The sequence below is a fragment of the Suncus etruscus genome, chromosome 15, assembly GCF_024139225.1.
Source record: "Suncus etruscus isolate mSunEtr1 chromosome 15, mSunEtr1.pri.cur, whole genome shotgun sequence".
NCBI classification, from domain to species: Eukaryota; Metazoa; Chordata; class Mammalia; order Eulipotyphla; family Soricidae; genus Suncus; species Suncus etruscus.
The window spans coordinates 78,702,957-78,729,145 of NC_064862.1; the positions used below are offsets into that span (position 1 = coordinate 78,702,957).

At 61.8% G+C, this 26,189-nt stretch overlaps 2 protein-coding genes across 3 annotated transcripts; one reads left to right on the forward strand and one right to left on the reverse strand.

Annotated features, from left to right (window-relative positions):
* The first annotated feature begins 3,470 nt into the window (after nt 1-3,470).
* Nucleotides 3,471-17,079, forward strand: TTYH3 (tweety family member 3). Of its 2 annotated transcripts, XM_049788624.1 has the most exons (15): nt 3,471-3,768; nt 9,792-9,961; nt 10,104-10,215; nt 10,330-10,550; nt 10,644-10,739; nt 10,944-11,016; nt 11,127-11,202; nt 11,821-11,876; nt 12,252-12,344; nt 12,673-12,765; nt 12,863-12,999; nt 13,517-13,690; nt 14,730-14,805; nt 15,074-15,168; nt 15,588-17,079. In XM_049788624.1, exons 1-15 carry the CDS (start codon nt 3,646-3,648, stop codon nt 15,601-15,603), a joined length of 1,611 nt encoding a protein of 536 aa, XP_049644581.1. In that variant the 5' UTR covers nt 3,471-3,645; the 3' UTR covers nt 15,604-17,079. The 2 variants fall into 2 exon arrangements, with proteins under 2 accessions (XP_049644581.1, XP_049644582.1); XM_049788625.1 differs by lacking the exon at nt 15,074-15,168.
* A 2,239-nt stretch (nt 17,080-19,318) lies between these two features.
* Nucleotides 19,319-25,239, reverse strand: LFNG (LFNG O-fucosylpeptide 3-beta-N-acetylglucosaminyltransferase). The gene is made up of 8 exons (XM_049788658.1): nt 24,796-25,239; nt 21,466-21,514; nt 21,088-21,187; nt 20,854-21,007; nt 20,691-20,776; nt 20,138-20,303; nt 19,892-19,977; nt 19,319-19,790 (listed from the first exon to the last, which is right to left on the reverse strand). The coding sequence occupies exons 1-8, from the start codon at nt 25,213-25,215 to the stop codon at nt 19,718-19,720; spliced, it is 1,134 nt and encodes a 377-aa protein (XP_049644615.1). The 5' UTR covers nt 25,216-25,239; the 3' UTR covers nt 19,319-19,717.
* Between the last annotated feature and the right edge of the window lie 950 nt (nt 25,240-26,189).

Genomic DNA, 26,189 nt, shown 5'->3' on the forward strand with positions numbered 1-26,189 from the left:
TCAGCCAGTGCTCATTGAGCATCTTCTGCACGTCTGAGTCTTTCCGGGGGAGGGGGAACTGCTGAACACAGTGTCCAGGCTCAGGCTCGTGACCTCACAGGGAGACAGCCCTGCCAAGGCCCCAGGTGGGCCCCTCACCAGGGAAGTAGCAAAGCAGCCAGAGCTTAGGCTGGGGAGCAGGGCCAAGTGGGCGTCTGTCCTCCTGTCCTGCGGGAGTGTGGGAGCGTGGGAGCCTGGACCTCTGCTTCAGGGATTTGCATTTCTGAGGCGGGAAGAAGAGGCCCCTGAGCATGGGCCAGCAGGGGGAGGGCAGACTGGACCCCACACAGCCAGCCGGAAGCAGCCTCAGCTCTGCAGGCAACAGCTGGATTCAAGCCAGGGTGTCTCTAGGTGGGGTTGTGGGAGTCCCTGGCCCCCATGAACTGAGGGTCTCGGCCAAGCACACTGGAATACCTACTAGGATTCCCCCAGAAAGCAGTCTCATGACCTCACTTCCAAATATCTCCAATCCTGGCCCATGCCATGTAGGGGAGTTGTGAGGACATGGGTACATGGAGGGGGCAACTTTGAACTTGGTCCAGAGGGAGCTAGGGAGGGGCCAGGGGCAGATTCCCCAAGACCAGTGAGCAGCTCTGGGCAAAGGGCATGGCTTGGCTGGCAGGGCCTACAGGGGGCGGGGTTACTCTGAGCTTAAGTTTGGGTAAACCCAGGGAGAAGAGGTAGTCACTTGGCAGGGGACCAGCGTGGTTCCATTCCTGGCACTACATACGGTCCCCTGAGCAAGGGCCAAGAGTGATCCCTGAGCACCGCTGGATGTGGCCCAGAAACATAAAATAAAAGGTATCCAAGAAGGGGGTTTTGGGGCCGGGTAGGTGGCGCTGGAGGTAAGGTGTGTCTGCCTTGCAAGTGCTAGCCAAGGAAGGACCGCGGTTCGATCCCCCGGCGTCCCATATGGTCCCCCCAAGCCAGGGGCGACTTCTGAGCACATAGCCAGGAGTAACCCCTGAGTGTCAAACGGGTGTGGCCCAAAAACCAAAAAAAAAAAAAAAAAGAAGGGGGTTTTGATCCCCACCCATAAAATTGGTCACGATATGAAGGGACAAAGAGATGACAGTGTGTAGGAATGAAGGATGAGGACGGACGTTAGGATAAGGGGATGAGGGGACAAAGGGATAAAATCCACCTGAGCCTGGCTTTCAGAAGGGAGAAAGAGCAGAGGGGCAGGAATGGGGCACAGGGCAAAGCTGTGTGGGTGCAAGACCCAGTGGGAGGGAGATCAAACTGCCTCCCTACCCTGAAGCTGGGCCTGAGAACCAGGAGGCTCTGAGGTAAGTGAGACTATCCCACACAGCCAGTCACTCCTCTCCTGCTGCTTGGTAAGGGTCCATAGTCCTCAGCCTGGCGCAGGGGCTGTGGGGCCTGAAGCATCGCCCCTACAATGGCCACTGTGCATGCCCAGACAGCTGAGGACAGTCCCACAGAGAAGTGGCCCTCCGCTCCCCACTGCTCATCTGGGACCGGGCCTCACCGAGCTTCCACAGGGCCACAGGTGGACCTGTGAGCTGGGGGTTCAGTTGAGCTGGGAAGCCCTGGAACCCAGAACGAATGCAGAACTGTGTAGGGAGGCCCTGCTCAGGCTGTCCAGACCACTGTTGCTTTTGTTTGTTTGGGGGCCAGCAGTGCTCAGAGCTCACCTCTTGCTCTGCACTCAGGGGTCACTCCTGGAAGGGGGCTGGGGGCCTTATCAGGTGCCAGGGATCAAATTCAGGTCAGCTACGTGCAAGGCCAGTGCCTTAACCCCAGCACTATCAGGCCCTGGTTTAAATTTTTTTTTCTTTTCCTTTTTTGGTTTTTGGGTCACACCCGGCAGCGCTCAGGGGTTACTCCAAGCTCTATGCTCAGAAATCGCTCCTGGCAGGCTCAGGGGACCATATGGGATGCCGGGATTTGAAGCACAGTCCTTCTGCATGCAAGGCAAATTCCTTACCTCCATGCTATCTCTCCAGCCCTGGTTTAAATATTTTTGTTGTTTTTTTTGTTTTGTTTTGTTTTGTTTGTTTGTTTTGGGGACCCACCCAGCAGCAGCGCTCAGGGTTTCCTCCTGGCTCTATGCTCAGAAATTGCCCCTGCCAGGCACGGGAGACCATAGAGGATGCCGGAATTCGAACCACCGTCCTTCTGCATGCAAGGCAAATGCCTTACCTCCATGCTATCTCTCCGGACCCCCTGGTTTAAATTTTTAAGTAGAGGCCAGAGTGCTAGGACAGCAGGGAGGGCACTTTCTTGCATGCAACTGACCCAGGCATTTCAATCCCCAGCACTTTAGATGGACCCCCCCGCCCCAAAAAAAAGCCATAAAAGAGTGAGCCCTGAGTTTAGAGCCAGGAGCAAGCCCTGAGCAACCTGGGTGTGGCCTAAAACAAAAATAAAGGAACAGAGTTACTCCTGGCTGACTATGTATTCAGGAATCATTTTTGGCAGGAGGATCCTATGGGATGCTGGAGATGGAATCCAGGTCTGCTGCATGAACAGCAAATGCCCTACCGCTGAGCTAACTAACACTCCTGCCCTGGAAACAGGGGCCATCTCAGTGGTGCTGGGAAACATGACATACATAGCCCAGGGCAAAAAAGGACTGGAAGTTCCCATCCTCTGTCCCTAGAGTCTCCACTTCTATAGGTACAAAAAGACTCCCCTAGGAGTCCAAGGCCAGACCCTCATCTCCCCTGTGCACTTTCCTCCCCAGGTAGAACTGATCTGCCCCTGAGGAAGCCACATACACACAGACACTCTCCTTCCCCATGGGGTTGCACAGGCCAGGTCAGAGGTTAGGTGACTAACTCGAAGTCATGCAAAGCTCAGAGACTAAGCCAGGCTGCAGCAGCCCCCAAACTAAGCCGAGGGAACGAACGCGGTCCACGTGGAAAGAAATCAGGCAAAGCGGAAGTGCGACTAAGGTGGGCTTGGAGGCCGCGGCACGTGCCCTCGGGTCCACCAAGGCAAGGCCGCGGGACTCAACCCTCCTCCGCGCCCCGGGGTCCAGTGGGCGTGGCCACCTCTTCCCGCTGGCCAATAATACTCAAGAGGAGACGGGACCTGTCATGAAGCAAGCAGGGCGAGGTCTGAGAAACGACCAATCGCGGGGAAGGGGGCGGGGCCTCGAGCCCAAGAGCTTCGAGAGGCGGGCCGAGAGGCCAGCGGTAGACGGGGGCGCTCCGGGGGCGTGGTCATGAGGCTTCCAGCCAATAGAGACTCGGAGTCTGGAGCAAGCCGTGAAAAAGGCGTCTGGGGGTGTGGCTTTTAGGATGTTCGACCAATAGCAGCGCCGGAGGCGCTAGAGGGCGTGGCTTTAAATTTCTCAGCCAATGGCCGCGCGTGGGCGGGCCCGAGGCGGAGGGCGGGGGCGCGCGGGGGGCGGCGGCGGCGGCGAACAAAGAGGCGGCGGGCGCAGGCGGCCGAGCGGAGCCGAACGGAGCCGAGCCGGGGCCGAGCCGGGGCCCGAGCCGAGCCGGGCCGGGCCCAGGAGCGCGCGAACGCAGGATGCGGGCGGCCGGGTCGGACTCGGCGGGGTCCTGAACCCGCTAGCGGGCTCCGAGGCCCTCGAGCGAGGAGCCCCCGCGCGGCCAGCCGGGCCGCCCGCGCGCCATGGCCGGGGTGAGCTACGCGGCGCCCTGGTGGGTGACGCTTCTGCACCGGCTGCCGCACTTGAACCTGAGCTGGGAGACCACCAGCAGCCACTTCCGGCCCGAGGACGCCGACTACCAGCAGGTGCCCGCGCGACTCGAGCCCCCCGGGTGGGGGTCCCCCCGAGAGTCGGTCCCCTCCCCCTACCGAGTCCTGGCGGGGTCACGGCCCCCCTTCCCCCTTTTCGGGGGTCCTCCCTCCCTTCCCCCCAGAAGCCAGTGCCTCCCCAACCCCGAGCCCGGACCCTATCTAGGGGCGCCCAGGCCTCCCCCTTTCTTTGAGAGCAAGCAGCCCCTCCCTGCACCCCCTCTCTGCGCCCCCACCACCACTCGTGCCAGCTGTCGGCCTTGCCAAGCGCGTCCACCGCCAGGCACCCCCTCCCCACACTGCTCCCCTTTTCTGGGCCCCTGACAGCTCCCAGGGGGGGCAGCAGGAAGAGATTCCCTGCCCTGCCCCCATTGCCTGCTCCCTTGGGCACATGCCAGGACACAGGTGGGCATCCGTGCTAGAGGCCAGCTAGGGGCTGAGCCTGGGTAGTTGAGGATGCACCCGGAGTGGGGTGGGGAGGGGGGAACCGACCTGCCAGCCTCATGACGCCCTCCAAGCAGAGCCACTGTGCCCAGGACAGGGGTCGGACTATGGGCATTTTCTTCTCCGGGTACCCCATACACATATAGGCCCCACACTGCTTGGTTCTGGTTTCTTTCCAGGGAGTGGATTCTGGGAACTCAGCTTTCCTACTAGTCCCCCAGCCCCGTGTACCCCTCCTGGGAGCCTGTTGGACTGCATTTAAGCACCTTAGGAAGGGGGCCAGTGGGGGGCACAGACCCTGAGCTAGAATAGAACTACTCCAGCCCTTGACCCATGGGACCCCCACAGTAAGGGTGATCCTCCCTTGGAGGAACTCCCAGGCGGGGGCTATCACTTCTGGTTGGCAGTGAGGGGCTCTATTTCACTTCTGCAAGTTCTGGGTCCTTCCCAAAAGCTCCAAGGCAGCCCCCCCTCCCCCACAATCCACCAGTTCTGCCCTGTTCCTCCAGCCTGGTGTTCCCCTAAGACTCCAGGGACGCTCTGGAGGAGGCAGGTGGGGCACAGCTGGGCCATCTCCCTCAGGGCCCTGCACCCCGAGCCTGCCTGAGGGACCCCCGGGAATGCTCCCTTTCCCCGAGGCACTGTGGGAGGCTCTGACTCACCTCTCCTGCCTCCCCTCCACAGCGCAGAATTAGCCACTGAATAATTCACGGGGTGGAACCAGCCTCCATCCCACCGCCTCCGCTCCCCGCCCGCTGGCCAGGGCTGAGGAGTGAGACTGAGCTCGGCCTTCTCTGAGCCCCCCGAACTCACAGGAGGGCACCCCTCGGCAGCCAGGCAGGGATGGGCAGGCCCAGGCCTGTCTGGGCCCCCTTGCCATTCACCCTGTGGGTCCTCTGGGCTTTCCAGGGTTGAGGGGGCGACGAGCAGTACATGCCCCACTGTGCACTGCGAGGGCCTGTAAGCGAGGCCACCGTGCAGACAGGCACAGTGAGGTCTAGTCTGTCAGGAGAGGGCCAGGATCTGTCCTCAGACTGCAGGGGAGAGGGGGAAGGTCCTCTGTGGGCCATTCCTGTACCTCCTTGGCAGGTGGGGATGTGCACCTCCATATACCGAGCAGAGGGCGGGTCCTCCCTACTCTGGGACTGAAGCAGCCAGGGCCTCAGTAGGATCAGCTGCAGGGCCTGGCTGTTTCCATGGAGACTAGAGACAGACTTGAGACTGGGGCTGCAAGCTGGGGGGAGGAGGAGGAGGAGGAGGAGGAGGAGGAGGAGGAGGAGGAGGAGGAGGAGGAAGTCATCTCCTTGACCAAGCAGCCCCCACAGGAGGCTGCAGCTGCCGGACCTTGGACCCTGACCCCAGCCTGGCTCTGTCCCGTCCCCCTGGGGTGGGAAGCTGCGGGTCATGGTGGGGCCACATGTGGGGCCCCTGCTGCCTCACAGCCGGGCTAAGGCCTGAGCCGGCTCATGTGTTCACAATTGTGGGGGGGACCCACACTGACCCCAACACTGACTGCCAGCCTGTCCGGATATCTGAGGGGTGGCAACCAGCCCTGGGACCCCCACTTTACTCCCTCACACAGCCTGGCTGCTCCATCTGGGGACAGCAACTTGAGGCTGGTCAGGTTCCAGGGTGGGGTTCCGTGTGGCTCAGAACAAAAAGGAAACTGAGGCTCATACAGCCCTGTCCACTGCCCCTCCCCCGGGTCTGCTCAGAGGAACTGAAGCTGCTGCCTCAGCCCTTGGCAGCTCCAGCTTGAGGAGCAGAAGTCAATGGGGGGGAACAGGCACTTCCTCTGGGGACTTCTCCATGTGAGCATGGGGGCGCTATACTTGTGTCTCCCACACAAGAGGTGAGAGACATGGGTGAAGCTGTGTGACAGCTCCCAGGTCAGCAGGGAGCTCACAACGTCCCCCAGTGGGTTCCAGGGCCTGGCCCGAGGGCAGCAGGGGTGCAGGACCAGGCTGGAGGTTCCACAGACCTTGCCCAGGGCCCACTTGGAAGGAGCGGGGACAGAGGCAGGTGTCAGATGTAGATAGCCTGGACCTCAGACTTCAGGAGGGCCAAGGAGTCAGGGAGCGCAGGCCCTTGAAAGCACTCATTTCTGGCCACCCAGATCGAGGGAATGCAGCACCCCTGGGGTCCTCTGCCCAATTCCCACAACCCTTGAGCTTTCTGACCTGCCCTGTGGGGTTCCAGGGGCCTATCCAGGGTCTGTGCATGACTTTACTGTGCTGCCATGGGGTGTGGACCCTGATACCACTGACAGAGGAACCTGGGGACCATTTTTGGTGGCCTCGCTTCATTCCATTGGGTATCTGACCCCAAGTCCCCTCTACCTGCTGAGTCCAACTCTTAGGGAGCAAAGAAGGGTCCATGCAGCTCCTGGGGTTTCCTATGAGATTTAGGGGTGCCCCATTGCACAGCCCTTTCCTGCAGGACTAACACCCCTACAGCTGACCTGGAACCCCAACCCCTGCCTACATGAGTTGGCGAGTGTCCTATGAGGACATGGGAGAGATCCTGGGGAGTCCCCTAGGCATCCTGTAGACAACCGGGGAGGGTCTGTGCTGAGTAGGGGCCAGGCCAGACTCCGTGAGCCATGCAACCCCACTGAACCCTCTATTGCAGGGGTCTCAAACTCCATTTACCTGGGGGCCGCAGGAGGCAAAGTCGGGGCGATCCTTGAGTGCAAAGTCAGTAGTAAGCCTTGAACATGGGGAGGTGTGACCCAAACAACTAAAAAAAAAAAAAACAAAAAAAACAAAAAACGATTCCTCTAGGGCAGGGCCACAAAATGTTGTACAGAGGGCCATATGTGGCCTGCAGGCCACGAGTTTGAGACCCCTGCTGTATTGGGTTGAGGGTCCTGTCAGGGAGCCTGGACAATTGACACCTGTTGGGTCCAACTTGGGCATTTTGAGTGTGCAGGTTGGGGGCGATGGATGGGGCCACCCTAGCCAAGACTCCCGGAGGACAGGAAGGTCCAGCCCTGGACAGTGCATGAACCTCGGACCCTAGGGACCCCATGGGCTGCTCACCTGTGCCTGGTGGCTGCTCAGCGGCCACTCAGTGGCCGCCCATTGTCAGGATGGACCTGAGCTTCCCGTCCGGCCTACCGGGTGCTGATATCACTCCCACCCCAAATGGAAAATTCCACTTGGCTTGCACCCAGGTCCTCCGCCGCTTCCCGTTCTCCCTGTGAATGGGCCCCGAGAAGTGGGGGGCAGCCTGCCCGGGAAAAGGGGCCCAGCTGGGGGCTGCTGTGCTGTGCTGTTGCTGCCTCAGCGCTGCCCTGCACCCAGGAAACTGCCTTATCTGTAGTGGCTCTGGCCAGCATGTTCTAGAGACTCTTTCAGCCCCCAAGAACATAGGGCAAAGCCCATGTTTCCAAGCCCCCCTCCCAAGGCCCTGTGAGCATCCACCCGTGCTCCCTTACTCACATAGGTAGAGCTTCCATGTCTGTGCCCCTGGAGGCTCAGTCTGCACCTGCTACCAGCCACCCTCCCAGGCCTATGAGGCCCTAGCCCCTGCTTGGCAACTGCACTGTACCAGATGGGTTGGGGTCCATCTCTGGCCAGGCGTGTCCAGACCTTGTCTGGCTCTAGGCTGCTGCTCTGCTTCTCCTGGGCGTCATCATGTGTAGCCCCGGTTTGAGGACGTGTTAACATCCATGTGTGTGCGCTATCGGCATCTGCCCCACATCCTTCCTCCTTGCCTGCTTGGGGCAAGATGGAGGTGGGGGGGTTCAGCCCCTGTGTTCCAGCCCTAGTTGGGCTGGGGGATTCCCCCTCCCTTGCACTGTGAGGGCCCCTGTTCTATCATCTTGTGCTCTTGTGAGCACTGACAGACGAGGACTTGTTTTCATTACAGAGCAGCTCACAGCTTAGCAAAGATCAGAATGGGCAGGAGCAATAGCACAGTGGATAAGGCTTTTGCCTTGCTCAAGGCAGATCCGGGTTCAATTTCGACATCCCATATGGTTCCCTCCCCCCCCCCCCCCCCAGGCTGCCAGGAGTGATTCCTGAGTGCAGAGTCAGGAGTAACTCCTAAGCACTACTGGGTGTGGCCTCAAAACAACATCAAAGAACATCCAGAACTGAGCCTGGGGCGGGTGATCTCTATCAGGGGAGGCCTGAGCACCCCAGACCCAGGATCTCTCAACAGCTATGTCCATGGTTCCTGCTAGGGGGACCCCGAAAACCAACCTGACCTGCAGAGCCACAGGCTTGGGTAGAAAGACGCACTGCCCACAGCAGGCTGTTTACCTTGGGACAGCTACTGCATCTGGGGGTGCCCTGCTCCCCTCAGCTGTGCCCTGGGGCTGTGCTGGGATCTCATTGGGCCGGATGGTGATGTTTATCTTGCACTGCCTCAGTTTCTCATCTAGCTAGTGAGAGTGGGTAGTTCCGGTGCCACTGAGGCGGGGATCCTGAATGGAGCTCTTTGAAGGATGTGTGAGTCCCCACGATCTACTCCTGCCTCCTCAAATGCTCCTGTGAAAGCCTATAAGTGAAGCATCCAGTCCACCCAGGACTGGGCCTCCCCCCAGCATGATAGAGGGGGTCATACCCTATAGAGAGAGCCCAGAAGGCAGAGACAAATGGATACCCCCACAGCCCCAGGGAAGAATGGCCTGGCTTTGCAGGTGGGGGTCCTGGAAGAGACCCCAGGGCTGTTTGCCCTGCCATCTGTTATGTTCTCATTGGTCTCCCCCTCCTGTTACCAGTATCAGGGCCAGGCAGGTAGTGCTGGATATGGGGCCCATGGCAGCCCTCATTTTTTTTTTTTTGTTTTTTGTTTGTTTGTTTTTTGGTCACACTCGGCAGCACTCAGGGGTTACTCCTGGCTCTATGCTCAGAAATCTCTCCTGGCAGGCTCGGGGGACCATATGAAATGCTGGGATTTGAACCACCGTCCTTCTGCATGCAAGGCAAATGCCTTACCTCCATGCTATCTCTCCAGCCTCAGGCGGCCCTCTTTGATGGGTCACAGGCCCCCTCCTCCCTGGTCACCCCAGTCCCAGACTTCAGACTCCTTGAGTGGCAGAGTAGTCAGCTCCTGGCCTAGACTCCCCCTGCCTTGTTCTGTGGGTCAAGGCTGCAGGTGGTCCTGATCCTAGAAGCAGGTGTGGAGCTTGGTGAAGTTAGTGGGGGGCGTCTGAGAGGTTCCCAGCCCCCAAGTACGGGGAGCAGCCGTGCAGTAGAGGGCCCAATGCCCAAGCATGAGCCTTTCCTCAATCCCCACGGCAGTGAGTGGTACCCCACCAATCTGACAGAACAGTGTAAGCACAGTTCACAAGGGGGTTACCCCACTCAGCTTGCTATCTCCCCCGTGCACTCTTTCAGCACCTCGTGTCAGTTCCACATCCTCCCACACAAGGGACCTGGGTACACAGAGGGGGGCGTGGTTTGCCCCTGGCCCTTCGCCCAAGTTTCTTGGCAAAATGGTCAGATAAGCCGAGGGCAGGACCCGGGCCAGTGTGGCCCCGGCCCGGAATCATAGGGCCCCACACAGACCTGCCCTTTGGGGCCTGGGTGACTGCCCCGAACACCAACTACGGCCCATCACCGCAGGCGCTGCTGCTGCTCGGGGCTACGGCTCTGGCCTGCCTAGCCTTGGACCTCCTCTTCCTGCTCTTCTACTCCTTCTGGCTGTGCTGCCGGCGGCGCAAGAGCGATGAGCACTTGGACGCTGACTGCTGTTGCACAGCTTGGTGCGTCATCATCGCCACCCTGGTGTGCAGGTGAGCAAGGAGGGGCGGGGCTGGGCGGGTCTCAGATAGAAAGGCGAATCTTCCGAAGGGGATGGGTCAGGAAGGGAAGTGTGATGGGGAGGGGCCTGCAGGTGCAGCCTGGCTACACCCTCTTTACTGCCGGTCTGTCCAGCGCGGGCATCGCCGTGGGCTTCTACGGCAACGGGGAGACAAGCGACGGCATCCATCGCGCTACTTACTCGCTGCGCCATGCCAACCGCACAGTGGCAGGGGTCCAGGACCGCGTGAGTGGACCTCATGTCTGGTGGGCAGGGGCACCCTCTGGTTCAGTTGTCCAAGGCGCTGGGGACCAGGTAGGTGTGCATCCTGCTCAGGTAACCCATCCATTCCCATGGCAGGTGTGGGACACTACGGCCGCCCTGAACCGATCGGTGGAGCCCAGCCTTCAAAGCCTGGAGCAGCAGCTGGCCTCGCGCCCCGAGCCTCTGCAGTCCGTGCAGCGGCTGCAAGCCCTGCTGGGAAAGCTGCTAGGCTACACGGCGGCCATCCCGTTCTGGAGGAACTCCTCGGTGTCATTGGAGGCGCTGGCTGAGCACGTCGACCTCTACGACTGGTACAGGTGAAGCTCCCTTCATCCCATCACCAGAACTTATCACACAACCCTACCCCATACCCCTGTGCCACATTGGCCCTGCCTGGTACCCACCCACAGGTGGCTGGCCTATCTGGGCGTGCTTCTGCTCGACGTGGGTATCTGCCTGTTGGTCCTGGTCGGTCTCATCCGAAGCTCCAAGGGCATCCTGGTGGGGTGAGTGGGGCACCCCATGTCCCTGGAGACCATGTGCCTTGGGGCCCCTCTCTGACTCTGTTCTGGGGGCTGGTGGGGCACTGCTTGTCTTTGGGTGACTGAGGTGCCATCTGCTCCAGCACTGCAGGGGGTAGGCAGTAGGGGCTTCAGGAAAGGGGCTCTCCACCCATGGGTCCTCCTGCCTTGCCCACTCTGTTTACTCAGAGTCTGTCTCCTGGGTGTCCTGGCCCTCACCATCAGCTGGGGCACACTGGGCCTGGAGCTGGCCGTGTCTGTGGTGAGTGGCAGGGTCTGGGGCTAGTTGGGGGGGGGGTTTCTCCCCTTCCTGTGAGGGTCCTGCCTGTGTCCCTCAGCAGGTTGGGGCAGCTGTGCTGTTACCTCCCCCAGGGCTCCAGTGACTTCTGTGTGGACCCCAACACCTATGTAACCCGCATGGTGGAGGAACACTCGGTGCTGAGTGGGGGTGAGTGCTAGGGGGACAGGTAGACAAATGCAGAGCCTAGATGTTGATACCTGCAGGGTGGGAATGGGGTGAGTGGTCCAGGCAGGAGGCTGGGGGCCTTGGGAGCTGCCTGACCTGAGTCCAGGCTGGTTTCAGGCAAGGGTTGAGCTGTCTGTCCTGAAGCCACACCCTGCAATGCTGGACACAGGCCATGACTAGGTTCAAGGCCTATGTGCTGCCGGCTGGCCCTAAGCCCTGGTCGGAGGGACCATGGCCAAAGGGTTGTTTGTGGCCTCATGCTCTCAGACACCTATGCATGGCCGGCCTGGCTCTCCTGTCCCACTTGTGTACCCCTTCTATCCCCATCTCCAGGGGGCATAGGGTTCCCCAAGAATGGACAGCCCAGAGCCTTGGGATGTTGGTGTTAAGGCTCAAGGCCCCACGTGCTGCCTCTGATGCCGAACCCTCCCTGCCTGTGGTTCATGTGTAGGCATGAGCTTGCACAGATGCACACGCCCTCACATATATACTCAAGCACACACATGCCTTCAAACATGTGCCGTGCATATCTTTGCGCACATGTTCTTACAACATATTCACATCCATGCCCTCATATGCACCCTTGCTGCCTCCCCACAGATACCCTACAATACTACTTGGCCTGTTCACCACACGCCGCCAACCCCTTTCAGCAGGTGAGACCCGCTCGCTCCTGCCTATACCTCTGGTTCTCCTGGTCCCTGTCCCCACCTTTGCAGATCCTAGTTTCAGAGGTCGCCCTGAGTTCTACTGGGTACCCCCACTCCCTGTCTCCAGGATTCCCTTGGTCTGGCCCTGTCAGGGCCTTCCCGAAAGGCAGAGGTGTTGGCATGGAGGGAGAGGCCAGGCCTCATTGGGTTTCAGGGCCACCGATCAGAGCTCTGCTACCTTCCAAATGGTGGCACCAGGGGGTCCCCAAGACTTTCTGAGCCTCTCTGGGTGTCCAGGAGCTGAAGGGGCTTCCTACCTGCTGATGGGGGTGGATGGGGGTGCCCAGTGGCCCCCAGAACCCACACCTCTCTCTGGAGCAGACGCTGTCGGGTAGCCACAAGGTGCTGGTGGAGATGCAGGACTTGGTGGCCGAGCTCCTGAGAACGGTCCCCAGGGAGAGCCCCGCCACAGCGGTGAGCCCGGCGGTACCTGTTGCCTTCCTACCCCGTCCTCCCTTTCCCATCCCTCTCCCTCTACACTCCCCTGAGGAGCCTTTATTGGTCTCTGGGCTGTTGTTTCTCCTCAAAGCAGCTGGCTCCATGGGTGTAAAAGAAGGGGGGGCTTCTGGGGTCCTAACTTGGCGACACAGCCCATTATCCCAAGACCTGCGTGGGGGTGGCAGAGCCCTGTGGTCCTCACTCTGTACCCTATTTGTCCTATTTGTCCCTGTGGTCACAAGCAGGATCACTTTGTGACCACCAAATGGGGGGACTGGGGACTCAGCATGGCCTGTACCCCTAGGACCCTCTTCTCCGGGTGCAAGAGGTGCTGAATGGCACAGAGGTGACCCTGCAGCACCTTACAGCCCTGGTAGACTGTCGCAGCCTGCACCTGGTGAGGGCAGGGAGCCTGGGGGCTGGTGGGATGGATAGGGATGGGTGCCTCAACAGCAAGGGGCAGGGAACCTGGACTGACCCTGACCGCCTTCCAGGACTATGTACAGGCACTCACAGGCCTGTGCTCAGACGGCGTGGAGGGCCTCATCTACCTGACACTCTTCTCCTTCGTCACGGCCCTCATGTTCAGCTCTATCGTGTGTAGCGTCCCACACACATGGCCGCACAAGAGGTAAGTGACTTAGATGGGCCAAGAGAGACAGATGGGAAGACTCAGCCTGGGCCTCTGAGGGCTCTTGGGTCCTGGATCCTCTACGGGGTGCCATGGGACCCTACCTCAGTCTCCCAATCTGTGTTGCTGAACTGTGCACAGGGCCAGACCTTTCTTTCCCTGGCCCTGCTTGCTGCTGTGGCCATGATGGTGATGACTCAGCTTGGACCCTCCCCTCGTCTTATTTCCGCTGTGTGACGGTGACATTGGTTGTGGGGTGATGGTAGTAACGATGACAATGATATGGTGGTGATAGTCGTGGTGATAATGTGATGATGATGATAAGGATAAGGTGGTGGTCATTGCAATACAGTAGTGGGGCTTGGGCATGACTGGGCCTCAGACTGTGGCTCTCTGTGGCTCCTGGGTAGTGAGGGGCACCAAGCACACAGCCCCATGGCTGGTGTCTGTCCATTCTATACCAGTAGGGAGGATGCCCTAGGGAACCTGACTCCTCTTCCGGTGTGTCCCTCCACAGAGGCCCTGATGAGGACGGAGACGACGAGGCAGCTCCAGGCCCACGGCAAGCGCATGACAGCCTCTACCGTGTGCACATGCCCAGCCTGTACAGCTGTGGTAGCAGCTACGGCAGCGAGAACAGCATCCCGGCTGCTGCCCACACCGTCAGCAATGCACCCGTTACTGAGTACATGTGAGTACACTAGGGGCTGAACCAAGTACTGAGGTGTCCTACCAGGATCCAGGCCCATACTGAGCAGCTCATCAGAAATGGGGCTGAGGGGAGCAGGAAAAAGAAGCTGTACAAGGGAGCTCACAGTAGGTTGGTCACTGCCCTGACCTGGGACAGGGTGCTAGCTGCAGGGTCGGGGTGGTGGAGGCCGGCCTGGCTTGCTCAGAGCTTGATATCAGGACCCACAAGCTTTGGAAGTAATAACAGGACAGTAATACAAAAAGGAGAGGGGCTGGAGTATAGCACAGTGGGGAGGGTGTTTGCCTCACAAGCGGCCAACCCAAGTTCAATCCCCAGCATCCCATGTGGTTCCCCGAGTATCACCAGGAATGATTCCTGAGTGCAGAGCCAGGAGTAATGCCTGAACACTAATGGGTGCAGCCAAAATAAAAGAAAATGGGAGAAATGGTACAGTGAGTAGGGTGCTGCTCTTGCATGTGGCCAACCTAGGTTCAGTCCCTGGTACCACATATTCACGTTTGATTTGGGGGGGGTGTGCTTTTGTGTTTTTTGTTTGTTTTGGTTTTGATTTTTGAGCCACACCCTGTGGCACTCAGGTTACGCCTGGCTCTGGGGACCATATGGGATGCTGAGAATCAAACCCAGGTCCATCCTGGGTTGGCTGCATGCGAGGCAAACACCATCCACTATGCTATCTCTCTGGCCCCCACATGTGTTTTCTTGCGTTATACCAGGAATAATCACTGAGCAGAGTCTGGAATGAGACCTGAGCACAGAGCCAGGACTGATTCCCCTGCAGAGAGCCAAGAGTGATTCGTTTTTGTTTGGTTGGTTTTTGTTTTTTTTAGGACACCCAGTAGTGCTCAGGCTCTGCTCAGAAATCACTTCTGGCAGCTTGAGGAACCCATATGGGATGCTGGGTCAGTGACATGCAAGGCAAACACCCTATTTGTCCAGAGTGATTCTTGAGAAGTGAGCCATGAGCACAGAGCTGGCCTGGGCCCCTGTGGCCCGAGTGATGACTCTCTGTCCACCACAGGAGCCAGAACGCCAACTTCCAGAACACCCGCTGTGAGAACACGCCCCTCATAGGGCGAGAGTCCCCGCCGCCCTCAGTAAGTCTCGAGCATGGGGAGGTCTGGGGGGGAACATGCTCAGTTACCTCAGCTTTGGTCAGCACCTTGCAGGGCGTCCACCAGGATGGACAGATGGGGTGGGGCTCAGCCTCTCACCATAGACCTGTGATCCCCTGGGCCACCCTGACTACCGCCTCCCACCACTGCCCGGGAGCCCTCACACCCACCCTGGGAGCCTAGTCCGGGGCACCCTGGAGTTGAGGCCCCCCATCTCTCTCCCCTGCGCCCCTCCCCATGGGCCCTCCAGCGCTACCTGGCGGCCCTGGACTCCGCCCGGCACTCGGGTTGGCAGTGCCAGCCCGCGGACGGTGCCCGACTGCGGTGGTGGCCTCAGAGCGACAGGTACTGACCAGCAGCTGCCCACCGCACCGCGGCCCTTCCTGAGGCATCCCTGCATGTTGGATGCGGACGCACACTGGCTCTGCTGTTCCCACCAGCATGGTCCCCCACCAGCGACGTCCCGATCCAGGCTGCCACACCGCATGGCCCCGTGGCCTGGCTCCAAGTGCCCCCCACGCTTACCCCAGCCCCCACCTCAGCTTCTCTCCTCAGAGCGTGGGGAGGCCTGAGAGTGTGGGGACTCCGGTCCCCAAGGCTGAGTCCTAACACCTGCCCTTCCTCCCCCTCCCTCTGAACTTTGGTCTCCCTGTGTGGGTGACAGTGTCACCTCAGCCGGAGACAGCAGGGAGGACTCAGGGACTCGGGCCTGACACCCTCTACCCTGCTTGGCCCCTGGCACCAACCCTGCTCTCTCCCTGCAGTACACGTCCAGCATGAGAGCCAAATACCTCGCCACCAGCCAGCCGCGCCCCGACTCCAGTGGCAGTGGCCACTAGGCGCCTGCCCACGTGCCAACCGCCCCGTCTTCCCGCACCACCGCCGCCGGACGCTCCGCCACCAGCCCCTCTACCGCTCCCTGGCCTCCTTCCCGCAGGCTGCACGGATGCGGGCACCCACGGCCCCTCTGCCCGCTTCCTCCCGCACTGCCCGGCTTCTGCGGGGCCCTCACTCCACAGCAGCTGCAGCCGCCCTCTGCCCTGCCAGGTTCAGGCACTGCTATCTGTCCTATAGCCTCCAGCCTCGCTCTCTCCCTCAGCACCTGCCACAGCAGAGGAGTGGGCGTCACACCAAGCCGCTGCCCATCCAGTGCCAGCCGCCTCCTTGGTGCCAAAATCCCTCCCCCCCCACCCCATCCCCACAGGTCTGGCAGTCGGCAGCTGATTTTTGCACTAATCTCCTTTGTCATCTCTAGAGCAGGTGGGGGCCGTGCCCTGTCCCTTCCGCTCCCCTTTGCCCCCTGACAGGCTCTGCATCCCACGAGCCCGTCTGGACGCTCCAAGCTGGCAGCGATGGTGGGTCCTTGCCCAGCTCCTGCCTAGGACCGACTAGCCCCGTGGAGCCTGCAGCCCGGGGTGTGGCCATGTTTCCCTGCCCGTCCTTCCCCCTGGTCTGTCCCTCAGGTGCTTCCATCTTCCTACAGAAATTCCCTCTGTCTGGGGGGTATGGACTTGCCAGTTTGGCAACAAGGGCCCCGGGTTTCCCTCTTCTCCCTCTGGACCAAAAGGGCAGGTGGGCTGGGCCACATCCAACCTTGTGGGGAAGAGCATCAAGGGGCTGACTCAGGGGTGTCCCCGGGGGGCCCTAACCTGGTATCTGAGCCCCAGCGTGGCGGTCCCTATGGAAGCAGGTGGGGGCCCCTGCCACCGCCAAGCACAAAGCCCCACCACGCAATGTGAATGCACAGCCTGCAGGTGGCGCATGCGCCCTGAGATTTGGGGGCTCCTTCCTCATCGTCCCTCCCTCCGCCCTCTCTTGCACCTCTGCCTCCAGGGGCTATCCTTGACCACATGGGCAGGAGGCTATAGGGTGCCTGACTGGAGAGGTTGTGGGGGGCCGGGCACTCCGGCCTATCTCACTGTGCAGATTCTGTGAAACCCCCACAAGTCACGTGGGGGTCCTTTGTTCTGGGGACAGAACAGGCGAGGTCTGTGGTCCCGGTTTGTTCTGCCTCCCGACCCCAGGCCTGGCCCGTCTTCTCCCGTTCCCCAGGACCGTGGTCATCTGTGCTGTCGCTGTGGGGTTGTTTTCGTTGTTTTTTTGTTTTGTTTAACTTGATTTGGGGGTTAGTTCTTTCTCTTCCTTTGGGGGCTTTATTTTTCTTGGCAAATACTAAAATTCTCGTCCATGTAATTTCTGTGGTTTCTATTGAGCTTGGGTTTCATGTTTTAAAAATAAACACATTTTAAAATAAAACACAGGTCTCTCTCCCAATGGGCTTGACCTGTCTGGAGCTGGCCATTGGGGTGTGGGGTCGTCTGAGTCTCAGCTGCACCCAGGCCTCTGGGTGGTTATGAGGGTGCCGGTGAGCTGCTCATTGCAGCCCAGGAGCGCTCAGGCTGGAGTCAGACTGACTTGAGGCAGGCCATGAAGTGTAGTCCTGGGCCAGGCCAGTAGGGGACAGCAAAGGAGCATTAGGGGAGGTGGGAGGAGGTTGGCAAGGAAGTGGGACACTCACAAGATGGGCCATACCCTGGGATACTCAGGCTGAACCATATGCTGGGACATAGGCCGGTGCCAACTCAGTGAGGAGCTTCTGGGGTGCAGATTCAGCTGAGGAAGACCCTGGACACAATGCCAGGCTGAGCTGGTACAGCTGAGCAGGGAGGAGGTCTGAGCCCTCAGTGTAGTGGGTCATGGTGACACTTCCCAAGGGTTGCTGCAGGAGTGGTGCAGAGAAGGGCTGGTGCTCTGTCTGAACCTGGGGCGCTACCTGAAAGGCCCAATCCTGAGCCTGGTAGACAGGATGGGCAAGCCCCAGATCGGCCAGCAGGTGGCGCCCAACATTCGGTCCGTGTACACAGCTGACCCCCACCTGCAGGAAGTCTGGGGTTCTGCAGACCCACCACCACATCCCCAGGGCCTATGCCTGTCTCACGCTGGGCTCAGGAAGGCTTGGAGTCCCGGGTCATGATGGGAATTGGGCTGTACCAGCCGGTTCTACTGTTTATGGGAACCAGCCCAGGGGAGCTTACCCCACCTCCGGTTCTGACTGCTGGAAAAGTCCTGGGGTCCTCGAGGACTCCAAGCAGTCACCTGGCCTTCTGGGGACCCTGCTGGGTGCCACCCCATCTCTGCTAAAGCACTTTCCCAGCCCCAACTGAGCAGTCCTCTCTGGAGAGGGAGAGGCAGTACCCACTAGCAGCAGGGGAGCTGAATGGGGTGAGACTTGGGATAAGGCTAACTAGGTAGGGGGCCTAGAGGTGCAGGCAGGGGTGTATAGGCAGGGGTAAAGGTATATGGGGTTGGCAGGGACCAGCCAAGAAAGCTGTGCCAGCAGCAGGCGAAGCACTGACTCAGTCCTCACCACAGGGAAGGCGGGGGCACCCCAGTTCCTGTGAGTCCCCACAGCCACTTCCCCTTTGGAGAGGAGAGGAGGAGGCAGCTTTGCTGCTGGCCTGAGTTGAGGTGTCTCTTCCGGACTTTTTTTGTGCCCCCCCCCCCCATGGCACTGCTACCCTGGGTCAGCCCCAGGCGGAGCAGGTTGACTCAGCCTGTGGCCAGGAAGGAAGCGCTGCCTCCCCTTTCAGCAGCCACGTGGGCAAGGCAGATGCTGCACCCTGAGCTGGGGGTCCCTGCGGTCCTCCCGGGACACCTTGGGCTAAGGTTTCACTGGGAGGACACTGGGGGGTGCACAGTCCGCAGTTGAGGAAGGGGCTGCTGTGTAAGCTCCCAGGAGGAAGAGAAAGAGAAAGAGGGCTGTGGAGGACGGGAGTGAGGATGAGGGGGGGAGTCCCTGTGCCCTGGACACTCTAGAGAGGAAGTAAGGGCAGCCGCACCCCAGGGCCTTAGTCAGACCATCCAAAGGGACTCCAGTACCACATTCATGAGAGTATCCCTACACCCACTCCGTGCCTCAGTTTCCCCATTTTCAAGGACAAGGATGTGGCCTTGGAGGAGGGCACTTGCCTTCCATGGTGTGATTGACCCGGTTTTGATCCCCGACGCCCAGATGGTCCCTTGAGCCCCTCCAGGTGTGATTCCTGAGCACAGGCAGAGCCAGGAGTAAGCCCTGAGCCAGATGTGGCCCAAACCCTCCACTCAAAAAACAAAGGGATTTGTGGACTAACCCCCCTAGAGAAGGGGAGCTGGACCCCACCCCCAGCCCACACCACGGCCTCAGAACTGGAGGAGCCACTTGGGAGAATGAGTGTGGGGGGCTCAGGCCCCTCGCAGAGCCCCCAGCCCCAGCTCAGCCAAGATGGAGGGGCCAGCTTAAGCTTGGCTCTGAAGCACCTTTATTTTCATTATTCTTAGCACAGGACGTTGTCATGGCAACCACACAGCAGGCCAGGGGCAGGGCGGGTGCAGGCTTGAGGCTCCCCAACACCCCCAGGCTGGCTTCTGATTTTTTCTGATCCACAGAAAAGGTAAGAGGACACCACCCCCACCCCCTAAACGAAGACAACCCCCCCCCAGCAGAGCCCCGGCACAGTGAAAACCTGTGAGTCTGTACAGCGCCCACTATGGGCGAGTCTCCTGAGAGACCTTCAGCTCTGCCCCTGGGGGGGCAAAGGCAACACCCTGCCTGGACCATCAGGCATCAGGGCAGCCACTGGGGGCACAGCAGGGCCGGACCCAGGACAGGGGTGGCACAAGCCTCTCCCTTAGTCTCGGGGTCCTTGCAGTGGACATGGCCCGGCTCATGGAGCAAAGTCCCCCCATATGACCCAAAGCAACCCCCAGCTGCCCTCACGACCTCTGACACAGAGCACGGGCTTGACGGGGTGACCAGCAGGGCAGCGCTGTCCAGCAGCCTGCCCCCCACATGCAGGGCACAGCCCCGGGGGCCCTTGGATACCAGGGACAAGCCCGGAGACAGGACTGGCCGTGGCTAGAAGACAGCTACAGCGGAGTTGGGACACCAGGGTGTGTCCGGGTATAGGAGGCAGTGGATGGAGCGAAACCTGAGGGGACAGAGGAGGTTTGTCCACGGGGTGTCTTCCGCGGGGTGTCTTCCTTGGGGTCACACAGCCCAGCACACCCTCGGAGGCCCCAGAGTCCTCACCTGGAGGGGTCGGCACCCAAAGAGAAGGGCCCCTTGAGGTGCACAGCATTGTGCTTGTTCTCGAACACACCGTAGCTCAGCGTTACCTGCGGGGGCCACATATAGTTGCTGCGGGTGGGGGCAAGGCCAAGGACAGAACCGGACCCACATCCACTGCCTCCTCCCATGGGTGCAGCCCAGGAACACAGTGGCAGCAGGGTGAGGGGTCAGGGTGAGGGGTCGCGGAACAGGAGGCTTCACCCATACCTGCTCCTGCAGCTCCGAGGCCGGCACCTGCTGCAGGTTCTCCAGGTGCGAGTGGAAGAGGCCGCTGCGAGTGAGGGGCACATGCAGGAGCGCCTCCACGATGTAGCCCACCGTGCAGTCATCGGGCAACCGGATCCGCTCGGCCGTGCTAACGAAGTGGCCACCGCTGGGGGAAGGAGCACTCTGAGTGGGCAGCAGAGCCCTGACCCCGCCCTCTGGTACCCTGACCCCGCCCCTGGGCACCAGGCCCCGCCCAACATCCAGGATCAGCCTCTGACCACCAGGCCCCATCCCTTGAGTGCTCCCGGTTGGTCCCTGAGCATCGCATCATGCCCTGACCGACCTCCTGAGTGCCCAGTTTGACTCCTGAGTGAAGGTCCACCCCTTGAATGCCCACCCAGTCCCGCCCCCAGGAGTCTGATCCTGCCCCGAGTGTTCCTTCCCTGTCCTCACGGGGCCTGACCTCACCCAGGGGTTCATCCTGGGCACCCCTAATCAACCCCGACCCGTCTATACCATCCTATCCTGTCTTGTCCTGTACCCTGGGTCTCACCTGGCCCAGGGCCTCATCTTCAGGGCCAGCCCGCGACTGATGCAGAAACCAGCTCCGCCCGTGGCGAACCAGAAATGCACCGGGCGCTGTGGAAAGAAAAGGGGGTGAGGCGAGCAGAAGGGACCCCCCACTTGGCGCCCCGGCCCCTGAGGCCGACACTCACCAGCTTGTTCTCGCCCACCCGCTCCGTGGCCTGGATGGGCCGATCCAAGCTGGGCTTGCCGATGTACAGGTCCTGCGTGTGCGGGAAGCCGGCCAGTAGCCGCAGCAGGGCCCTCACGTTCACGTAGTTGTCGTCGTCCACATGGCAGAACCACCTAAGGAGAGGAGAGGGGGCGTCAGGGCGGTGGCGGGGTGCGGGGATGCGGGGTGTCCCACCCGCCGGGCTCCCACTTACTTCCTGCCCGACGCCACGAACTGGTCATACTCCACGGCCATCTTGCAGGACAGGGCCTGGCGGCTGTGGGCCGCGGAGCAGTTGGTGTTCACCACGTTGGCTGCAGGTGGGGTTGGGAGGGGCCTATGAGCCAGACACGGAGGGGCTTCACCCCCCCACCCACCGGCGCCTGCACCCTCACAACGGCCCACCCAGGCCCATTCAGGCGGCTTTCCCAGCCCTGGACACCTGTTGTCTCCACATCAGCTCAAAGGCTTCATTTGCATGAGAATGGGGGACGAGCAGACCCGTTGAGTAAAGGGCCCTCCAGGCCCCGTGGCCTCCTGGCCTCTGAGGGGAGGAGCCGCGCACCCGTCCCTCCCCAAGTTCGGGGCTCACCCGTGTGTTTGGCCAGGAATTCATCGTCCCCGTCGGTGAAAATGAAGGTCTGGAAGGAGAAGGCAGCTGTGAGCATGCCTTGCGTGCCCCAAACCACAGCCTGCATGGCCCCTCTCTCCCCATGTCTCCCCCTTCTCCTTTCTCTTCCTCTTCCCCTCTCCCAGATGGCTGCAAACGTCAATAGCAGCCCCACACGACCCAGGTGTGCGCCCGCCCACCAGGTGGCTGGCTCGGCCGCCAGCACCTGGCCGCAGGTAGGCGCTCCCTTGTTGACACAGGGCCTGCCCCGCCGCCGGCAGGGGGGCAGACGGTTGGGGGGCGCGGCGCAGGAGAGGGCGGCTTCGGGAAGCCGAGTTTCAATCCATCGGGACAATAGTCGCGGCTGGGCGGCTGCCAAGCCGGGGGACAAAGGGCCGGAGGGAGGGTGAACCGAGAGGCACTGTCCGCCACCTTTGTCCTGGCCGCGGGCCGGGCCGCGTTAAGCGGGAGTGGCCGCAGCTATTACCATACAGCTGGCCTGGTTAACTGAGCAGGGCCGGGCAGACGGACGGACAGACCGCGGGGGGGGGGGGGCGGGGACACACCCCTGCGGTCTTTAGTCCCCAGAGCTGGCCGGGGATAGCTTTGAGCACAGCTGGACAGACCCCTCCCGCCCACCCCCACCACCTCTGGCCCGGGAAATGGGAAGGTGCTCCCCCCCCCCGTGTCCTGACCCCCTGTCGTCCCAACTGCCAATTGGCGGGAAATTGGGCTTGTGAGGCCGCGATGCCAGCCCAGTGCCAAGGTGCCAGCATGCCTCTGAGGAGCAGAGCAGCGCAGGGCCGTCAGGGTGGGGCTGGAGTTGCAGGTGCCCGTCTGGGCCCGTCCCGGCACAGGGAGGAATGTCCCCTGCGGGCCCAGCCCGCCTAGCGCGTGCCGCCTGGCATCCCCGCCACATCCCCCGCCAAAGTCCCCCGGCCACAGCTGGTGCAAGTCTAGGAGCTGGGAAGGGCTCCAGCAAAGGCAGCAGGGGGCCCACTTCCGACCCAGGGTTCAATCTCCCCGAAGCACCCGTGGGTCCCCGAGGAGGCTTGTGTGCGTGCTGATGCACAGACATGCTGAGGTTCTGGGGTCCTGACCAGACCTGGTCCAGCCCCACAAGCTGCATATCCCACAGCAAAGTTAAAGGGGGTCGGGAGGTGTGACAGGCCCCATCAACACCTTTGCTGCAAGCACCCCCCTCCTTGCAGGGCCGGAAGACACCCTGGGGCGCCCGAACACACGCATGGGCAAGCCCCCCAGCCCAGGAATGCCGTGGGAGGCGGCGCCACTGGATTAAAAGGAAAATGCTTTCTTAATGAGATCAAGGCAGCTCTCCCGCGCTCGGCCGGGGCCCTAAAAACCGGGCCCAAGGCTACAGAGATTAAAGTCACCTTTGTTCAGCGGGGAGGGGAGGGCGGCTGGCTGGAGCCTCCCGAGACGCCCCAATATGAAGAGCGAGCAGAGAAGGGCCTGTGACCCAGGGTCGGCCTGCTGCAGCCTTAATCTCCACACTAGGGGTGTATAAGTGAAAGCAGGGCACCCATCCCTCTCCATTCAGAGAGGCAGACCCCAGCGCAGAGGGATACCCAGCAGCCCCTCCCCGCCTCCCGGGAGACTGGCGGCTGGCGGGCGGGGGCCACGCCAGGAAGTGGCATTGTTCCTGGAGCCTCGGCTCAGAGAAACACAGGATGCCAAGGTCTCCATTGTGAGGCTGGCAGCGGGTGGGTGGGGGAGACAAGGGGCCAGAGGACAGACCCTCCTGGGGAACACGGCCCATCTGGCATGGTTCCTACGGTCAAGAGGCCAGGATTGCCCGGCCTGCTCCACTTAGCCACGAGCGCAGCATGCCTGGCACCTTCGCCAGGAAGTCCTCCCCACTCTGCATTCTGTGCCTTTGCGGCCTCTCCTTAGGAGTTCTGACCGCTGGCCACCACCCCGACCTCCTGTCGCCCCATCTGGCTGGTAGGAGTCAGGAAGGGTTGTGGCCGAGCACCCCAACACCACTGTCACGTCCCAGCTGCAGGAAGGCACGGGGCAGCCTGAGGACACCCGAGGGTGGGTAGTGCCCCCTTGCCCCCGGGTCCTGGGTCCTGCCAGTATTTGCGGCTGACACCGTTGGCCACAGCAGTGGTCCTAGGGAAGTCCCAGAGGGGGACAGCGCGCTGCCAAGGGTCACCGGCGGGGAGGCGGGGCGCGGGGGGCTGTCAGTCAGGGCTGGGGGCGCGGGGGGCCCCTCATCACCAGGCAACCTGAGTGGCCAGCAGCCCCCGGCGGGTTCCCATGGAGCGCGGCGCGCACAGGCCTCGGCGGCCTTTCTCCGCGGGAGAAAAGGGCTTTGTTACGTCCCCCAGGGGCCGCGGAGAGCCGGGCCAGGCTGGGAACCCGCCGCCAGACAAAACCGCCCGCGCCCCCTCCCAGTGCCAGCCCCTGGGAAAGGGGCGCTGCGTTCCCAGGGGGCTTCCGGGGGGCTTCCCAGGGACCCTCTCCCCGCCTCTCCCCTCGCCCCCCGACACCCCAATCCTGACCTCCCCAGGACCCCGCCCCTCCCAGGAGCCTCCAAGGGAAGAAGGACGCAAAGGTAGCCCCCGCCGCGTCCCTTTAACGGTCCCTTCATGCGAACCCCCAAATCCCAGGGGGGCCTCCCTGCGCCCTTCCCCGGTGGGTCCCGCCCCTACCAGCCGCTGCTGTTGCCTGCGGGCGAGATTTTAAAAGTGGGGCGTGTCTTCCCCTCGATGCGGAGGAAGTCGGGGCGCACCAGGGCGGATGGCGCTGCAGGCTCGGAGGGCGCCCGCAAGGCGCGAAGGGCCTCCCCAACGTCCCCTCCGCCTACCCGGACATCCATCCCACCCCGCCGTTCCGAGAAGTCTGGACTGAGGGGGTCCTGACCCTTCCCACTTTCCCCCCCTAGAAAAGGCCCCGAGTCGTGGGGGCCGGAAAGAGAGCGTGGAGGTAAGGCGTTTGTTTGCCTTGCGTGCAGAAGGACGATGGTTCGAATCCCGGCATCCCCATAGGGTCCCCCGAGCCTGCCAGGAGCGATTTCGGAGCGTAGAACCAGGAGGAACCCCTAATTGAGCGCTGCTGGGTGTGATCCCCCAAAAAATAAACCAAAATAATAAAACCGAAAAGGCCCCGAGTCGGAAACGGGGTGCCACTTTCTCCCCGCGCCTGGCCCGTCTAGGAGACTCAGCTGGTTCCATCCCGCGCGCCCCAGCCTCGGGACGGTGCGCACCGCCTGTGCCAAGTCCTGGGCACCACCAGGTCAGCCCCGGAGCCCCCGGAGGGCACCGTGCAGGCCACCCCGGGGCTCACCATGTCCTTGTGTCGCGAGATCCAAGTCTCGAGCAGCAGGTCGAGGCGCGCGCGGTGGAACTTTTTGGTGGTCTTGACGGCGATGAAGACGTCCTGGGGCGCGAGCGGCTCCACCGGGCCGCGCGGAGGGCCGTGGGCGGGCCGCGGCCCCACGTCCCCGCGCGCGCGGGTCAGCAGGCTGAAGTACTCGGACAGACTGTGCACCTGGCGGCTCTGCGCCGCGGGCACCGCCGCCGACGCCGCCGCATCCAGCCCGGGAGCTGGGGCCGGGGGACCAGCCGCCAAGCTGCGCAGAGCCCGGCGGCCGCGCTCGGCGGGCAGCGGGGTGGGCGGCGGCGGGTCGGCCGTGAGCACCAGCAGGCAGGCGAGCAGCGCGCCCGCCAACGCCAGCAGCAGGCGACGACCGCAGCGCTTGAGCATCCTGGGGTGGCGCGCCCGGGGCCCGTCCAGGCTCGCTCCGCGCCGTCTACCGGTACCCAAGCCCGAGGCCGCGCTTTTAAAGCGCCCCCGCGGAGACCCCGCCCTCCGGGGGCGTGGTCACACCGCTAAGTCCACCCCTCTGGCACCCTCATTGGCTCCCGTCTCGTGGGGCGTGTCCTATTACTAGACCACGCCCACCAAGCGAGTTTTCATTGGCTCCCGGGACCTAAGAGGCGTGGCCTCGGGCCTGGGTACAAGCCCGGCTGAGCATCACCCACGTGGGGCGGCCGCGGGGGGCTGGGAAGCGCCGGGCGCGCACGTGTACGCCCCGCCCCGCCCGGGTCACCCCCAGCGGGGCTGCAAAGGGGCGTGAGGCTGGGGACCTGCGGGACCTGCCCTGCCCGCCCTCCCGGCCCTGGATCCAAGGGAAGCCCTCCGGGTCCACCCGGCGCTGCTCGGGAGGGTGTCCGGCACATAGAATGGGAAGCGCAGTGGGCAAAGGGACCGTGATTCTGAAACCCCGCGATGTGTGCATTTCCCCTAACCTGAGCCCGGCTTCCTTGCCTGGGTGGTGCCACTGGGTGGTGGCGACTCAAGTCCCGGGGAGGCGCCTGGCAGCGTCTGGCATGCGTGTACGCTCCATCGGGGCAGCCCTTATTCTTTTCTATTTGTTTGTTTGTTTGTTTGTTTTTTGGGGGCCACACCCCGTGACTCTCAGGGGTTACCCCTGACTGTGCGCTCAGAAATTGTTCCTGGTTTGGAGGGACTATATGGGACACCGGGGGGGGGATGGAACCGTGGTCCGTCCTAGATCAGCCTCTTGCAAGGCAAACGCCCTACTGCTGTGCTACCTCTCCGGCCCCAGCCGTTAGTCTTACTCAGGATGATTGTAGCCCCAGGAACCCCCAAGTGGGGACAGGCCCGTTGGTTCAGGACACACGATGCTCGAGCCCCGAATTCCACCACCACCAGTC

What these genes read in the sequence shown, in the direction of transcription:
- TTYH3 (XM_049788624.1), top strand. Translation starts at nt 3,646, where the DNA reads ATGGCCGGGGTGAGCTACGCGGCGCCCTGGTGGGTGACGCTTCTGCAC. An exon ending in GGGAGAGCCCCGCCACAGCG is followed by an intron (nt 12,345 to 12,672) that starts GTGAGCCCGGCG and finishes CTGTACCCCTAG; the next exon opens with GACCCTCTTCTCCGGGTGCA. An exon ending in CACACATGGCCGCACAAGAG is followed by an intron (nt 13,000 to 13,516) that starts GTAAGTGACTTA and finishes GTCCCTCCACAG; the next exon opens with AGGCCCTGATGAGGACGGAG.
- LFNG (XM_049788658.1), bottom strand. Translation starts at nt 25,215, where the DNA reads ATGCTCAAGCGCTGCGGTCGTCGCCTGCTGCTGGCGTTGGCGGGCGCG. An exon ending in TCTCGCGACACAAGGACATG is followed by an intron (nt 21,515 to 24,795) that starts GTGAGCCCCGGG and finishes TTCTCCTTCCAG; the next exon opens with ACCTTCATTTTCACCGACGG. An exon ending in TTGGGTGCCGACCCCTCCAG is followed by an intron (nt 19,791 to 19,891) that starts GTGAGGACTCTG and finishes CTGTCCCCTCAG; the next exon opens with GTTTCGCTCCATCCACTGCC.